Here is a 15,736-nt window from a genome sequence, read left to right as displayed (position 1 = left end):
TTCCATAATGAGATATCATGGCAATGGGACCTAAGTCTAAGCACAGAATGCATTTATGTTTCATATACACCTTATACACACAGCCTGAAGGTCATTTAATACAATATTTAATTTTTGTATTAATGAAAGTTTGTGTACATTGAGCCATCAGAAAACAAAGGTTTCACTATCTCAGTCTCACTCAAAAAATTCCGTATTTCGGAATATTCTGTATTTCGGAATATTTGGATATGGGATACTCAACCTGTATTATAATTATAACAGATATCTTAGATCACTCTAATGATAATTGATATAATTTATACAATTGATCCATATCAACTTATTAAACTGAGCTATTAGTGTTTTAGAATCAGTGATTGGGATATTAGTTTATAAAATGCAGTTTGTTCACAATACAAATGTTGACGTAAACATACTAATTATTATATAATCTGTTATCTCTGGGTTTCTGGTATAGTTGTTTATAGTTAGATCTATTTGTGGTATTATTACTAAATAATTTACTTAATTAAAGCCATCCCATATATAATCAAATATATCGACGGTCTACACACTATGGTATCATCCACTAAACCACTGCTTGCAAGGTTCTAATGAGGTTATATTCAAATGTAATGTATTTGTCTAACCCTTTGGCTATTTCCCAATAATATAAATAGAGAGTACTTGTCAGGCATAACAGAGTAGTATCTTTATTTTCTAATGCAATATGCTGAAAAACTTTGCGTATTATTAAGCACCTATGTCAATATTAATTTATTGGAAAATGCTACAAGTCCTTTATTTCACTGTCTGAAATGCAGCTTCTCATGGAATTCAGATATCACCAAACCAGGGGCATAGACAGAACATTGTGGGCCCGATAGCAACATTTTGAAGGGGGCCCCAGCCCAATGCTCCTCGAGTGACACCTCTCCGCAGAAGGGGGGTCATTCCAAGTTTATCGCACGCTGCCGATTTTCGCAGCGATCAGGCAAAAAACTAGCAAAACTGCACATGCGTATGCACCGCAATGTGCACGCGCGTCGTACGGGTACAAACAGCATCGTTGCTGTGCAATGCTTTTAGCGACGAATCCATTCACACAGCCGATCACAAGGAGATTGACAGGAAGAGGGCGTTTATGGGTGTCAACTGAGCGTTTTCTGGGAGTGGTAGGGAAAACGCAGGCGTGACCAGGCGTTTGCAGGGCGGGTATCTGACGTCAATTCCGGGACCTCCGTCACTGGAATCATTGCACGGGATAAGTAACTACAGGGCTGGTATTGTTTTGCACAAAATGCACACTTGCAAAGCTAAAATAGACTCCCCCGTGGGCGGCGACAATGCGTTTGCACGGCTGCTAAAAGTAGCTAGCGAGCGATCAACTCGGAATGAGGGCTAAAGTGTTAATTTTAATCAATATAATAGTTCCCTAATTCATTTTATGATCCATAGTATTGTATTAGTTAATGTTATGCCCCATGGTAGTGCCCTAGTTAATTTTGTGATCCCTATTAGTGTCCTAGTTTACATTGGGGGTAATTCAGAGTTGATCGTAGCAGCAAATTTGTTAGCAGTTGGGAAAAACCATGTGCACTGCAGGGGGGCGCAGATATAACATGTGCAGAGAGAGTTAGATTTAGATGGTTTATATTGTTTCTGTGCAGGGTAAATCACTGGCTGCTTTATTTTTACACTGCAATTTAGATTTCAGTTTGAACACACCCCACCCAAATCTAACTCTCTCTGCACATGTTATATCTGCCCCCCCTACAGTGCACATGGTTTTGCCCAACTGCTAACAAATTTGCTGCTGCGATCAACTTTAAATTAGGCCCTTTATGTCACATTGCAGGGCTGCCAGTACACAGTATGCAACACAATACCCCCAAATTATATTATGACATACAGTGTCCCCAGCTCATATTATGCCACAGTATAGTGCATCCATTTCATTTTATGCCACATTACAGTGCCCCAGTTCATATTATGCCACACTATATAGCCTCCACTTGATATTGTGCCACATTACAGTGCCGCAGTTCATATGCCACATTACAGTGCCCCAGTTCATATGCCACATTACAGTGCCCCAGTTCATATGCTACAGTACTGTGCCCAGTTCACATTATACCACACTATAGTGCCTCCACTTCATATTGTGCCACATTACAAGTGTCCCAGAACATATTATGTAACATTATGCCCTCCAGTTCATTTTCTACCACATTACAATCAGCAGGTCTTGGGACATTATTAGATAAATTGTAGGCCCCAAGGCAAAAGATTGTAAGGACCCCTATGTATATAACACATGTAACTTTGACAGCAAAGGTGGCCCCTCTCAGCTGTGAGCCCCATAGCAGCTGCACTCCCTGCACCTATGGTAACTATGCCCTTGTATATAACACATGCAACTGTGATAGGGAAGGTGGGCCCCTCTCCGGTCTGGGCCCCATAGCAGCTGCACTCCCTGCACCTATGGCAGCTACGCCCTAGCACCAAACATATTTCCTTAACCACTTACATGGTTAAGGAAAATGTCCCCAAAATTGCCGATTTTTGTTATTATTAAATTAGGTAAACAATAGCTATTTAAACCTTACTCAAGTAATTTTTTATTTTTTTTACAAAAAATGCAAAATCAAGTTTAAATGGCTATAATTTACATAATGTGATAATTACAAAAAAAGCTAATTTTGGAGACATTTAAAAAGATAGTTTTATACTTGGCACAAACATAAAAAAAACTACTTTATTAACTTAATATATTTACACCGTCTATATACATATTTAAGGGAAGGAACGGGACGAGTAGGTATAGTTGTCAGAGAGGGTAGGTGGAGCTACTAAGAGGAAGTGGGACCAGACAGAGCAGGGCAGGGTGCACATACATATAATTTATATATATATATATATATATATATATATATATATATATATACTGCTCAAAAAAATAAAGGGAACACTTAAACAACACATTGTAACTCCAAGTCAATCACACTTCTGTGAAATCAAACTGTCCACTTAGGAAGCAACACTGATTGGCAATCAATTTCACATGCTGTTGTGCAAATGGAATAGACAACAGGTGGAAATTATAGGCAATTGGCAAGACACCCCCAATAAAGGAGTTGTTCTGCAGGTGGTGACCACAGACCACTTCTCAGCTCCTATGCTTTCTGGCTGATGTTTTGGTTACTTTTGAAAGCTGGTGGTGCTTTGACTCTAGTGGTAGCATGAGACGGAGTCTACAACCCACACAAGTGGCTCAGGTAGTGCAGCTCATCCAGGATGGCACATCAATGCGAGCTGTGGCAAGAAGGTTTGCTGTGTCTGTCAGCGTAGTGTCCAGAGCATGGAAGCGCTACCAGGAGACAGGCCAGTACATCAGGAGACGTGGAGGAGGCCGTAGGAGGGCAACAACCCAGCAGCAGGACCGCTACCTCCGCCTTTGTGCAAGGAGGAACAGGAGGAGCACTGCCAGAGCCCTGCAAAATGACCTCCAGCAAGCCACAAATGTGCATGTGTCTACTAAAATGATCAGAAACAGACTCCATGAGGGTGGTATGAGGGCCCGATGTCCACAGGTGGGGGTTGTGCTTACAGCCCAACACCGTGCAGGACGTTTGGCATTTGCCAGAGAACACCAAGATTGGTAAATTCGCCACTGGCGCCCTGTGCTCTTCACAGATGAAAGCAGGTTCTCACTGAGCACATGTGACAGACGTGACAGAGTCTGGAGACGCCAAGGAGAACGTTCTGCTGCCTGCAACATCCTCCAGCATGACCGGTTTGGCAGTGGGTCAGTAATGGTGTGGGGTGGCATTTCTTTGGGGAGCCGCACAGCCCTCCATGTGCACGCCAGAGGTAGCCTGACTGCCATTAGGTACCGAGATGAGATCCTCAGACCCCTTGTGAGACCATATGCTGGTGCGGTTGGCCCTGGGTTCCTCCTAATGCAATGCTAGACCTCATGTGGCTGGAGTGTGTCAGCAGTTCCTGCAAGACGAAGGCATTGATGCTATGGACTGGCCCGCCCGTTCCCCAGACCTGAATCCAATTGAGCACATCTGGGACATCATGTCTCGCTCCATCCACCAACATCACGTTGCACCACAGACTGTCCAGGAGTTGGCGGATGCTTTACTCCAGGTCTGGGAGGAGATCCCTCAGGATACCATCCGCCACCTCATCAGGAGCATGCCCAGGCAGTGTAGGGAGGTCATACAGGCACGTGGAGGCCACACACACTGCTGAGCCTCATTTTGACTTGTTTTAAGGACATTACATCAAAGTTGGATCAGCCTGTAGTGTGTTTTTCCACTTTAATTTTGAGTGGGACTCCAAATCCAGACCTCCATGGGTTCATAAACTTGATTTCCATTGATAATTTTTGTGTGATTTTGTTGTCAGCACATTCAACTATGTAAAGTATTAAATAAGAATATTTCACTAATTCAGATCTAGGATGTGTTGTTTAAGTGTTCCCTTTATTTTTTTGAGCAGTGTATATATATATATATATATATATATATATATATATATATACACACACATGTATATAATATACATATAATACAGTGTATATATATATATATATATATATATAAATAAAATGTAAGTTGCTTTTTTTATTTTAATTTTTTTATTTATTTTAAAACTAATGTTTGCAGCCCTGTGAGAGAAACAGCAGCAAATGGGTGGGCGCCCTGAGGATCGCCCATCATTACTGAGGTGATGCCTAGAAGAGGAATGACACTTCACTGCCCAATCACGGTGGGCAGCAGTGATCGGGACACACTGGGAGCCACAGCTGCTGTAATGTGCCAGGGGGAGGTTGGTGCCGCTAGACTGGCTGATCACTGCTATCCATGATCGGGAGAGACGGGAATGGGGAATGGTGGGAGGCAGATCTGCAGCTACCTTATTCTCCTTTAGTGATACCGGCAGGAGAGGGCCCGCTGCCCGCAGTGACTGGGTCAGACTGGAGGATTGCAGAGTCGCGGCTATCATGCTTCACTGATGCCAGCAGGAGGGGTTCAGATGGTCTGCTTGATCACTATGGCCCACAGTGATCGGGGTACACTGGTGGTGGAGTTGCAGGTCCAGTGGGGCCAGGAGGTCTCACTGACTTTGGCGGCTGCCAGAATATTAGCTTCCAGGAGCCGCCCAGTGAGCATTTCTGACTGATCACATCAGATGTGACCATGTCAGGGAAAGCCCAGCCTGGTGTGGTCGGATCTGAAGCGACCATGCCAGGCAAGTGGTTAGTTTAGTTGTTTTTTTTCCACAACAGTGCCTCTGTTGATATTAAGGCAGGTCTTAACAAAAAAATATTACTTATATGATGTTTGTTAATTGCGATCAGTGTCAGTCTGGGGCATGAAGGGCTCACTAGAGAAATCAGTGGTAGGGGCTTAAGCTTAAGGGGTGTGGCCAACCAGAAGGGGCACAACTATTAGAGAGGACATACTCAGCCTGCAAAGAACTGGGCCCCTTTATAAAGTAGAGGACAGGGGTTTGTTAGGACTGCCCACTTTTAATTGGCAGAAGAGCTAATATTGGTGTAGTGTACTGAGCACGACAGTTTATCAATGGTTCTGCTCCACTAAGTTACTGACCCTCCAGTATAGTAACAATGCATAATATGAATGCATAGGGGTTCATGCCTACCCCTCCCCTTTAGAATGTAAGCTCTCACGAGTAAGGCCCTCTTCCCTCATGTGCTTATCCGGTTCTTACTTTAATAATCTTCAACTGCACCAAATCCTGCGGTCCACCTGATATTTATTTCACTGTCCTCTACTGATGCAGATATGTTTACTTACCCTGTACTTGTCCTATATTGTATTCAACTGTAAGTTGCTGTTTTCCTGTTTTGATTATATGTTTATGTACTCTGTAATTGGGCGCTGCGGAACCCTTGTGGTGCCATATAAAGAAAGGCTAATAATAATAATTATGGTCTGGAACCTGACCACTAGAGGAGGGGTTCATCGGGAATTTCCCCTGTGGGTCAGTCCAACCCTAACTGTGTTAGGCTATGTACACACTAAATTATATGTGCACGATGCAACATCGCTAGTGACGGGATCCGGTAGTGGCGAGCATGGCATTTGTAAGCAACATCACCTGTCAGACCTGCATGTAGGTCCGATGGGTGATGCCGCATACGACCTGCAGTAGCGCGCACCGCACACGATATAGTGAGTACACACTACACGATGTGAACAAATATTGCATACGATAAGGTCAATATTGGCTGGATCGTACGCGATATTGCGATATCGCACCCTAACACTCATTATTTCAAGATCTGTTGCAAGGAATCTATTCTATAGTATTTTATTTGATTGAAACAATAGTTGCATAGTAAAGTTCCTGCACTCCTAAGCATAGCTTCTCATATCTGTCCCGTCACCATCATATTCATTTCTCTGCCTGCTCAGTTTTATAGGTTCATTTTTAAATAATAATGTGTTTTGAGTAAACTAGGAACTGCTGATGCATGTTGTGCTGCACAACAGCTTCATCAAGCAGGTATCATGTAAGGTAGCAGTGGTATTGAGAAGGAGTGCCATGTCTCTGTGGACACAAGGCCAGGACCAGCACTGGCTTAGGCAGGCAGACAAGCTCAAGAAAGATACACCTAAGGTGGGGGCTCCCACTTAGCTGAAACCACAATAAAAAGAGAATAGATGGTCTACTGTAAGAGGGATGTGTTAAGTCTGCAATCAGAATAGCCCACAGCTTGTTAAGCAGGTTCTCCAATTAAGAAGAAGAGGGAAAGAAACCATTAGTTTATTTTCGTGTTAAATAGCGAACAGTCTGAAATCTCAGATTTGTTGCTGTACCTGATCTCTGGTGTTTGACAGAAGTCACACACTATACCCTCCCTCAGAGTTTCCTGTTGGCATCCCCGTTTTCCTTCTGGGAAGTGGCAGGATCCAGACCTGCCCGTATCTGTCAGGGTAGTCAGTAGACACAGAATCAGGCAGCCCTGGGCAGTTGCTGTAGTAACTTAGAATTGGCTGCACACTGGGTTGTTTCCAGTGTCTGACTGGAACCGGACTTGGACACTGAACTGCACTGGAATCAACTGAATACTGGAGCAGACCAGAACTAGACTAGGTCCGGACTGGAATTTAACTGCAGGTGCTGGACCAGTCAGGAAATGGACTCAAACTGGACTGGAGTCCAGGGCTGTTTCTTGGGCCAGGCGAGCAATGCAACCGCACTGGGCGCCCGCCGGGGCACTAACTGTGGCTCCCTGCTTCCCCCTCCTATTTCTCCCCGAGTAACCCGCTCGGGGGCGGAGTTTCACGGAATGACGCAGTTGCGTCGTTACGTCACGACACAACCCTGTCACTCCGCGAAACTCCTCCCCCCGAGCGGAGTACAGAGGGGGATCCAAGTTAGGAAGAGGGAAAGGCTGGCGCGAGGCAGGCCGAAGAGCGGTAATCGCCTCTGTAAGTATTCTCTCTCTCTCTCTCTCTCTCTCTCAATGTGTAAAATGGGGACACCTGCCGTAATGTGTGAAATGGAGACTCTTGCCTGCCGTAGTGTGGGGATTTAATGTATCAAGGGCATTGCGGTGTGTGGCATAATATGGTGCAGGGGGCATTACTGTGTGGGGCTTAATATGGTAGAATTTTTTTTTCCTGTGGTGGTCGTGATCTGTTGGAGCAGGGTCAAAAACTGGATTGTGAGGTAGTCTTTTCAGACGAGGCCATGCCCATTTAGATGAGGCCACACCCATTTAGATGAGGCCACGCCCCTTGCCGAGTGCGCACGCAAGTTTCTTTTTTTTTTATCTAGGTGTGTGTGGGGGGGGGGGGGGGGCAAATTGGCTAGAAACAGCCCTGCTGGAGTCAGATACTTGAGTTGGATCATACTTGGACCAGACTGGAGTTGGAAACTGAAACAGGAATGGAGACAGACTTGGATGGTGTGTAACCTGTTACTGAGTGTAGCCCTGAGGAGTACAGGAGCACAAGATTAAGCAGGATTGGGTGCTACAGTGCTGACTGGAAATGGCTGTGCTTGAACAGGAGCAAACTGTCACTGGATGCTGGCGGAGAGAGACTGTAGTGCTGGGTGCAAATGCAAAGGCTGGATGTGGAGGTAAAGTGCTCACTGAACAAAGATAGCTCACTGGCAAACAGAGGTTAATAACATGGCATAGTTCTGGATTACTAAAACAGTCATGTTGGAGGGCTGTGGTGAGCACTGTAACAGGATGCCGAAACAGGTCTCAGACAAAACTTTAGCCTGTAGTGAAGCTGGAGTAGAAACACAGGCACTTGACCAAGCTGTAGTTGCTACAGACTAATAACCAGGAATCTTACAGGTTTACTGAAGGTAGAAATTACTGGCTGAAGTCTGTGTATTCTAATTGTGGCGAAAGCCAAGTGAAGCACATTGACAGCAGGCAATGCAGACTGTGAATACTGCAAGGCATGGTTTAATCACCGGGAACTGACTTATGCGCTGGCACAGGATATAAGGCAGACAAGCTATACATAGACATTGCAAGTCTCTGATTGGTTGCTAATGTAAGCTGAGGGAAGAAGCATTCTGATTGGGGGCTATACAATCAGCTGAAATGCTCCAACAGCAACAGTTCACAAGACAACCAAGAAATCTGTTCGGCAGGACAGACAACACGGTAAATCCATTAACAAATACAAGAACTTGATTGTTGTAGACAGGATCACAACAGTAAGCCTTCCACAACCACTCCAACAGAGCCTAGGGAACCCCAGAAAGCTGCTATGTACATGGTCTACAAGTGGTGGCAGTAGTCAGAACTTCTCTAAGGAAAAGCACATCTGAATTAGGCCCTGAGACCAAGCTGGAAAGTTAGGCATAGCTGAGTTGCTGGCTAACAAGGCCTAGTTGGGCAACCCAGGAAGCAGTATTGTATCCTGTGGCATGCATGAGTCACATGGAAGGACGGTGTAGGGAGAATACCGCTCTGCTCCCTCCCTAGGATCTGCTCCCTCCCTAGGATGTGCATGAGATCTTCCATCACGGAAAGAGTACTTGGCTGTGAGAATTTATACTGGTTCTCTGCCCCAGGGCATCTACCCCAGACTGGGCATGTGGTCATGTGGAGTGACATATGAAGCCAGCTAATATTACTGTCTCTGTTGTTCCTCCAGGCTTAAGGGTTAATCCAATTGTGTGTGAGTTTCTCGCATCCATGAGTGAGTGTGGCAACAGTAACAGTTTACAGCAGCCCAAACTCACAAAAAAGTGCTTGTAACCCCATAGGGCAGGAATTGGACCACGAGCGGTGCGAGTTCAGGTGCCGTTGCCGGCAATGAAACGCAACTCGCACCCTTCACACATAATTAGATTGACCCCTTAGCCTCACAGGGTGTGGAACTGCAAAAGACACAGGCCAGAGACCGGGAGGAGCCCACAGAAAATCCAGCTCTTCAATACACCTCATTACTACTTTCATGCAGATGAAAGAGCAGATGAGGAGGAAAAAGAGATAGTGCTGCCAGATAAGTGGTGTGTTTGTTCTGAATCGCTTACCTTATGAGAAGCCACACAAGGGAGGAATGCCAAAGGGAGCAGATCACCACACACTGCCCACCACAGAAAAATGGTAGCCATTCCTGCAACTAAAATCTAAGAATGACAGGTAGGCACAATTTACTTAATTCTTTTCCAAATTTATCAGTAAAGAGTTTTTTATCCTAGGGGTACCGTGAAAAAAATGCTGAACCACTGCACTAGTGTCTCCCATTTGTTTGTTAGAGAGACTACTGTAAATTTACTTCTAATCACTGTTTCTTTCCACTGTGCTTCAGTTCTAAGTAAGGACCGGTTGTTATAATAATAATAATAATAATAATAATAATAATAATAATAATAATAATAATTTTATTTATATAGCGCTCTTTCTCCAACAGGACTCAAGGCGCTTTACAGACATCAAAAACAATACACATGATACAGAGGATTTGAGTAATACAACAATAGACAAGCAACACAGACATAAAGAATAACCTTAAGCACACAGAAAGCATAATGCAGGATTGGTGTAGGTATTTTGGGTAATAACTTCCAAGGGTTGTGTATTCCACCCTCACAGGTACCAAGTGCAGCAGCCATCTTGGGCGCTCCGCGTAGGATTACCCAGGGTGGAATAGTCTACCCCTAGAAGAGATGACACAAAATGGGGGTGATTTCAGAGTCCTACAGTTTAGAGTAGGGTTCCAACAAAACCACAAGGTCCATGTATTTTTCATCCCATCCACAAGTGTACCATATGGGGCAGCCATGTTGGGCGCATTTTGAAGGTTACACTGTGGGAGGTGAGCCATACAAGGCCAAGTTCATATATTGGAAAACTGATGCTTATGTAGCAGTATGATGTACCCTGCATGTAGGGCACAATGGAAAGGTGTGCAATCAGTGGATGTATATTCTGTTAGATTCACTACAATAATAATCTTTTCTTATTACATACTCTTCCTCTCATTTTATCTGTGATGTAATTTTTCTCTACTATTTCTCTTTATTTTTTCCTGTCATGAAGATGCTCTTCTACTTTATCCTCCCAGACACACTCTCCCAGCTATTCCTCCAGCTGACATCTTCCTCACATGCTTTCCCAGCAGTGAGACCCTCTACTGGTGTATGTCAGTATTCACAAATGCATATACATGTAAATCCTAAACATTTTATTATGTGCACAATGGTATCACATATGCCTTAGGGATTAAGAGTTGCCCGGGGTGGCTAGTACCAGCCAGGTACAGAAGCTAATGTAGACCTTGCATTAAAGATATCATTTATATAGTTAGTTGGAAAATATAAAACAATGTGTTAGAGTGCTTTAATAAATAAATATTCCAATAAGTAAAAAAAATGGTAAAACAGTGCAACTCATGAAGTGAAACTTCATATCAAAATGATCCTTTTAGGCTTAGTTTTATTTAAATATTGTTGGATACCCAATTAACAAGAACATGTGCTTACTCTCAAATTCTGGGAGTGGATGTAAGTCTGGGAAAGATACCAATAGTTTCTCTCTTTCCTTTTGCGCCTGGAGGCATCCTTGTAGTTCAGTGAGCTGCCTCTTCACCTCAGACACAGACATCTCCAAGGTCACCTTCTCCTGCTGAAGCACCTGTACCATCTCCTAGACAAGGATAAAGGACAAGTATGGTACAAGGAATGAATGGAGTGGCGCAGGGGAAGAACAGTGAACTGGAACAAGAGATTATTTGGTGTAGTCTATTTACCATACGTAGAGCTGTTATCTCTGTAACAGTACTGCGCCAAGAGGCATCAGGAGGAACTTTTAGATAATACACTATAGTGCATGAAGACAAGTCTACTCTATGATGTGCACCGGAAATTTTTCGGGTTTTGTGTTTTGGTTTTGGATTCGGTTGCACGGCCGTGTTTTGGATTCGGACGCGTTTTGGCAAAACCTCCCTGAAAATTTTTTGTCGGATTCGGGTGTTTTTTTACAAAACCCCTCAAAAACAGCTTAAATTATAGAATTTGGGGGTCATTTTGATCACATAGTATTATTAACCTCAATAACCATAATTTCCACTCATTTCCAGTCTATTCTGAATACCTCACACCTCACAATATTATTTTTAGTCCTAAAATTTGCACCGAGGTCGCTGGATGGTTAAGCTAAGCGACCCAAGTGGCCGACACAAACACCTGGCCCATCTAGGAGTGGCACTGCAGTGTCAGACAGGATGTCAGATTTAAAAAATAGGCCCCAAACAGCACATGATGCAAAGAAAAAAAGAGGTGCAATGAGGTAGCTGTGTGACTAAGCTAAGCGACCCAAGTGGCCGACACAAACACCTGGCCCATCTAGGAGTGGCACTGCAGTTTTCTAGCGAGAGGATGAGTGCTTCCATCCTCATGTGAATCTGAACCACTAGCCATGAACATAGGCCAGGGCCTCAGCCGTTCCTTGCCACTCCGTGTCGTAAATGGCATATTGGCAAGTTTATGCTTCTCATCAGACGCTTTTAATTTTGATTTTTGGGTCATTTTACTGAACTTTTGTAGTACACTTGACGACACAGAGGTAGAGCAATGGACTACTGTACCGTACTGCTATATATATATACTGGTGGTCACAGCAACATTCTGCACTGTCCCCTCCTACTATATACTGCGCACAACTAAAATGCAGCACAGGTATGGATGCATAGTATACTTGACGACACAGAGGTAGAGCAGTGGACTACTGTACCATACTGCTATATATATATATATATACTGGTGGTCACAGCAACATTCTGCACTGTCCTCTCCTACTATATACTGCACACAACTAAAATGCAGCACAGGTATGGATGCATAGTATACTTGACGACACAGAGGTAGAGCAGTGGACTACTGTACCGTACTGCTATATATATACTGGTGGTCACAGCAACATTCTGCACTGTCCCCTCCTACTATATACTGCGCACAACTAAAATGCAGCACAGGTATGGATGCATAGTATACTTGCCGACACAGTGGTAGAGCAGTGGACTACTGTACCATACTGCTATATATATACTGGTGGTCACAGCAACATTCTGCACTGTCCTCCTACTATATACTACAATGCAGCACAGATATGGAGCGTTTTTCAGGCAGAGAACGTAGATATTTTTAGCACACTGAGCACAGATATTTGCAAGCACACTGAGCACAGATATTTGCAGCACACTGAGCAGATATTTGCAGCACACTGAACACAGAAACTGAGAGATCGCAGCCACGTCCTCTCACTATCATCTCCAAGCATGAGTGAAAATGGCATATAGAATACGAATCTCGCGAGAATCCGACAGCGGGATGATGACGTTCGGGCGCGCTCGGGTTAACCGAGCAAGGCGGGAAGATTCGAGTCTGCCTCGGAACCGTGTAAAATGGGTGAAGTTCGGGGAGGTTCGGATCCCGAGGAACCGAACCCGCTCATCACTAATTATAATGTAAATGAAGTAGACTAAGGAAATAAAGGTGCCATGTCTAAATGAGTAGTACCTGTTGATCCTTCAATTGGCTCTTCAGGTTTTCCTCCTCTTTCTCCATTTGTTCTATCTGCCCTTCCAGTTTTGCTCTTTCCTCATCTGCATCCCCCAGATTGCCTCGCAAATTCTCACACTCTTGGGATAATCTGTCCAATTGCTGCAACAGGGACTTTTGCTTCGCCTGTAGGGACTTGGGTCAGTGGAAAAGGTATTTTTCAATGTCATACAAGTTATTTATCACAAGAAATATATTCACAGCATAAACTATTTCTATTAGAAAATATATTTCAAGTAACCCTAATTATTGACAATGAATAGTAAAATAATAACAACACTTCATTTTTATGTGTGTGTTTGAAATTTAGTCTTCATCAGATGATCACAGCAGCAAGAGATGACTGGTATTGTGTGTTTATGCTTGTCAGGGCAGTGACTGTGACACAATTCAATAATTTGGCATAGTTAATGCAGGCATACTGGGCTGGTGTTTGCATAGCCAAACACAGTGTAATGTATCACCTTTCATCAGCTAAACATGTGCCTTACTGGTAGACTGTGTTAATTAGCCACAGTATTCATTTAGAGGCAATCTAGGGTCAGCTGTATGTTGAAATATACAAATTGTTTTCATAGCACTCCATGGTATTTCTCCAAAGCTGTTACATCCTTCCCTCTTCCTGCAACTCACCCCTTTTTACACATTGCCTCTGCAATTATTCACTCCCCTCTTATTAACAGTCATGAGCCTTATCTTATCTTTATACATTGACATTAACTTCCACAACCTGTCACCATAAAAACACATTCACAAACCTCCTAAACTATATTTATTTTGCTCTCTCTCCTGCTTTTATTAGCTGGTGACATATCACCAAATCCAGGCCCCAACCACTTGCCCCACTTACATTCAGCTGATTTGCAGCAATATATAAGTCCAGCTAACCTCATCAGGGGGTATATTTACTGAAGTGCAGGTTTTTAGAAGTGGAGATGTGCCCATACCAATTAGATTCTAGCTATTATCTTCTAGAAAGTGCTAGATAAATGTTAAGTAGAATCTGAGTCTCTGAATCTCCACTTCCAAAAAAACAACACTTTAGTAAATATACCCCCACTTGTTTCCCATTATCCTTCAAATCACTAAAGAGTGCCTTCCACACTTGTAAGACTATCTACTACTCCTGTTGTAATGCCCTGGACACTGCCACACAAACATATTTCCAATCTCTCATCTCTGCTCAAGCCTCTAAAGCAAAGCAACTTTTTAATACTGTTAAATCACTTCTTAACCCTGTTACGCACACCAGTGCTAACAGGAGTATACCGGTGTATGAACAGAGAGGGAAGCGAAGCAAACAAACTCACAGACAGTATAAGATAACATACACAGGAGGTGATGGAATAACTAATAAACACAAAGTGAACGGAGAAGCCCAAAGGCTCAGGAATTGGGTGTCTCCCTAGTGTCAGGAATGCTCAGATGGAATAGAGTGGACAATGAAGCGATGTGTAGTGATTTAACATGTGGAGCACCTGAAATGATGTTGCTAAGAGCAACAGAAAAAACCCCAAAGGGTTACCAACGGGTGTGGGAATAAACTCCTTGGTCAGAGATAGAAATATAGACACAAGGAGAGTATCCACAATCCTAACCCCCACTTGCAGGGCACAGGTTCAGCTTACTGTCACTAAACTGACACCTGGACGCCCTGCACAGTGAGGGAGGATTAAGCAAGCAGGTCTGAGAGTACAGCCGCAAACCTGCTGGGTTCACAGAATAGCAAAAGAACCCCAGCAGGGCAAACAACTGACTCCAGTCTTACTGCTAGGTCCGGATTGGCAGAATGAAGTACCGAATCCCAAGGCCTATTCGCAGTAAGCAACAAGTAAATACAAAGTCACACCGTACTAGCTAACTCTCTGGAACTGACTAACAAACAAAGATTCAGCAGCATTTGCCTAGCCTGAGAGGATGGTTTATATAGCAGGTGCTGTCCACGCCCCACTCAGACCTCACAGACTGTGAGCACAAAACCAGCGCCGGATTCCCTGCCGTGCACAGAGCCTGTAACCACTACACAGTAAAAACCCGGACCGGAGTATCAGCTGCGCTCAGGTTACTTTGCTAACACTTGCCTCCCGGTTGCCATGGCGACGTGGCAGCACAGAGCAGGAGATCCTAACAGTACCCCCCCTCTAACGAGGGGTCAAAGAACCCCTACCACCGGGTTTATCAGGGAACTGCGAGAAGAAAGAGCGTATCAGTCTGGGGGCATGAAGATCACAACTGCGCACCCACGACCGCTCCTCCGGGCCATACCCCTTCCAGTGCACCAAAAATGACAGCCGACCCCGAACCATCTTGGAGTCAAGAACCCTTTCAACCACAAACTCCCTCTGACCCCGTATCAGAAGAGGAGAAGGTCTTCCACTGGAAGAAGGATTACTAACCGCCAGTTTTAAAAGGGAACAATGAAATGTTTTATTGATACCCAATGAAAGGGGCAGATCTAACTGAAATGCCACCGGATTGATAACCCTGGTGATCTTATAAGGGCCGATGAACCGGGGGCCAAACTTATGAGTTGGCTGTGTCAACTTCAAATTCTTGGTGGACAACCAGACGAAGTCTCCTAATTTGAAGCTGCAGGGTCTTCTCCGCTTATCAAAAACCCTTTTGGTCACTAATGACACAGACACAAGGGCTTTCTTCACTTTCCTCCAAATAC

The 15,736-nt window shown here is 44.0% G+C and overlaps 1 protein-coding gene across 7 annotated transcripts in view; it reads right to left on the bottom strand.

The window, feature by feature from the left end:
• The window catches only part of CCDC157 (coiled-coil domain containing 157), a 197,441-nt gene that overhangs the window by 76,587 nt on the left and 105,118 nt on the right, over positions 1-15,736 (bottom strand). For 6 of the 7 annotated variants that reach the window (XR_010171259.1, XR_010171256.1, XR_010171253.1 and 3 more), the window contains exons 7-8: positions 13,021-13,197; positions 10,987-11,149 (exon numbers count right to left, since the gene is read on the bottom strand). The exons of the other annotated variant lie outside the window; for it this stretch is intronic. Coding sequence is in view for 2 of the 6 variants with exons in the window: in XM_063913383.1 (XP_063769453.1) it covers positions 10,987-11,149; positions 13,021-13,197 (340 nt within the window). In the remaining 4 variants the exon portion in view is untranslated. The remainder of the gene's footprint in view (positions 1-10,986; positions 11,150-13,020; positions 13,198-15,736) is intronic. 7 annotated transcript variants of the gene reach the window in all.

The sequence above is a fragment of the Pseudophryne corroboree genome, chromosome 1 (assembly GCF_028390025.1).
Source record: "Pseudophryne corroboree isolate aPseCor3 chromosome 1, aPseCor3.hap2, whole genome shotgun sequence".
Taxonomy (NCBI): Eukaryota; Metazoa; Chordata; class Amphibia; order Anura; family Myobatrachidae; genus Pseudophryne; species Pseudophryne corroboree.
Note: the sequence above shows the minus strand (reverse complement) of the source record. Positions and strands in the feature narration are given on the sequence as shown.